Source organism: Sinocyclocheilus grahami, unplaced genomic scaffold (assembly GCF_001515645.1).
Source record: "Sinocyclocheilus grahami isolate Dianchi unplaced genomic scaffold, SAMN03320097.WGS_v1.1 scaffold306.1, whole genome shotgun sequence".
Taxonomy (NCBI): domain Eukaryota; kingdom Metazoa; phylum Chordata; class Actinopteri; order Cypriniformes; family Cyprinidae; genus Sinocyclocheilus; species Sinocyclocheilus grahami.
The window spans coordinates 1,330,358-1,331,187 of record NW_015505485.1 but is presented as its reverse complement, the minus strand read 5'-3'; the positions used below and the strand labels follow the sequence as shown (position 1 = coordinate 1,331,187).

The following is an 830-nucleotide window of genomic DNA, read 5'->3' as shown; positions in this document are numbered from 1 at the left end:
TGCTAATTTTAGAAGAAAATTTCAAATGGCACTTAGAGGCTTTTGAATCTGAAATCTTCATATATCCATGCATGCCTCCTATTGAGTTCTGCTGCTTTTTGTGCCTCGAATACGTAAAATTATTCTATAGTGCATATATGACAAAAATTGCATGCAGAGAAAGTAAATTCAGGATGCAAAAAAATAAACCTCTAATCTGATTTTTCTCATCAGAATTTGCATTCAAATCTCTGTTGAATTAGATTTGTTAGATTTAATCCACTGCACACATGTGATTAAAACACAGACTATACTATATCTGGGACTGCATATATAAAAATACATTGTCCCTTGAGAGTACCGCTTTTTTTCCTGGCCCCAAAATGTACATGTTTGGATGTAATCACCATATGCAATTTTTACATGCCATTCAACAATCTCCCTGCTGTTTTTTCCACCTCTTGGCAGTTGTATTTCTAAATGCAAGTCCCTTGATGTCCTTGCCAGTGTATAGTGCTCTGATTCTGCAAGGGAACACGGGCCAGGAGCTGGGGAAGACTAGAGCCTTAGGCAGCAGTGCATGCCAAAGCCATAACCACTGTTCCACAAACACCTATGAATGCATATACACTTTTAAGTCTAGTTAAAATGTACTCCCCCTATTCCTGCTTTTTCTGATGCATCATATCAAATTTTTAGCAGCTGAAGGATGTGGCCTTCGTACTAGTTTTTTCCTTGAGACTGGCATTTTAGGTGTTATGGGAAATTCAACAGATATTTATTTCTCTTAACAGCGTGAAAGACTGCGAAATATTGAGAGGATCTGCTGCCTGCTGAGAAAGGTATGTAAC

The 830-nt window shown here is 37.8% G+C and overlaps 1 protein-coding gene across 2 annotated transcripts in view; it reads left to right on the top strand.

The window, feature by feature from the left end:
* The window catches only part of cnih3 (cornichon family AMPA receptor auxiliary protein 3), a 26,608-nt gene that overhangs the window by 12,861 nt on the left and 12,917 nt on the right, over positions 1–830 (top strand). For both annotated transcript variants that reach the window (XM_016293763.1, XM_016293761.1), the window contains exon 3: positions 774–821. In XM_016293763.1, coding sequence (XP_016149249.1) covers positions 774–821 — 48 coding nt within the window. The remainder of the gene's footprint in view (positions 1–773; positions 822–830) is intronic.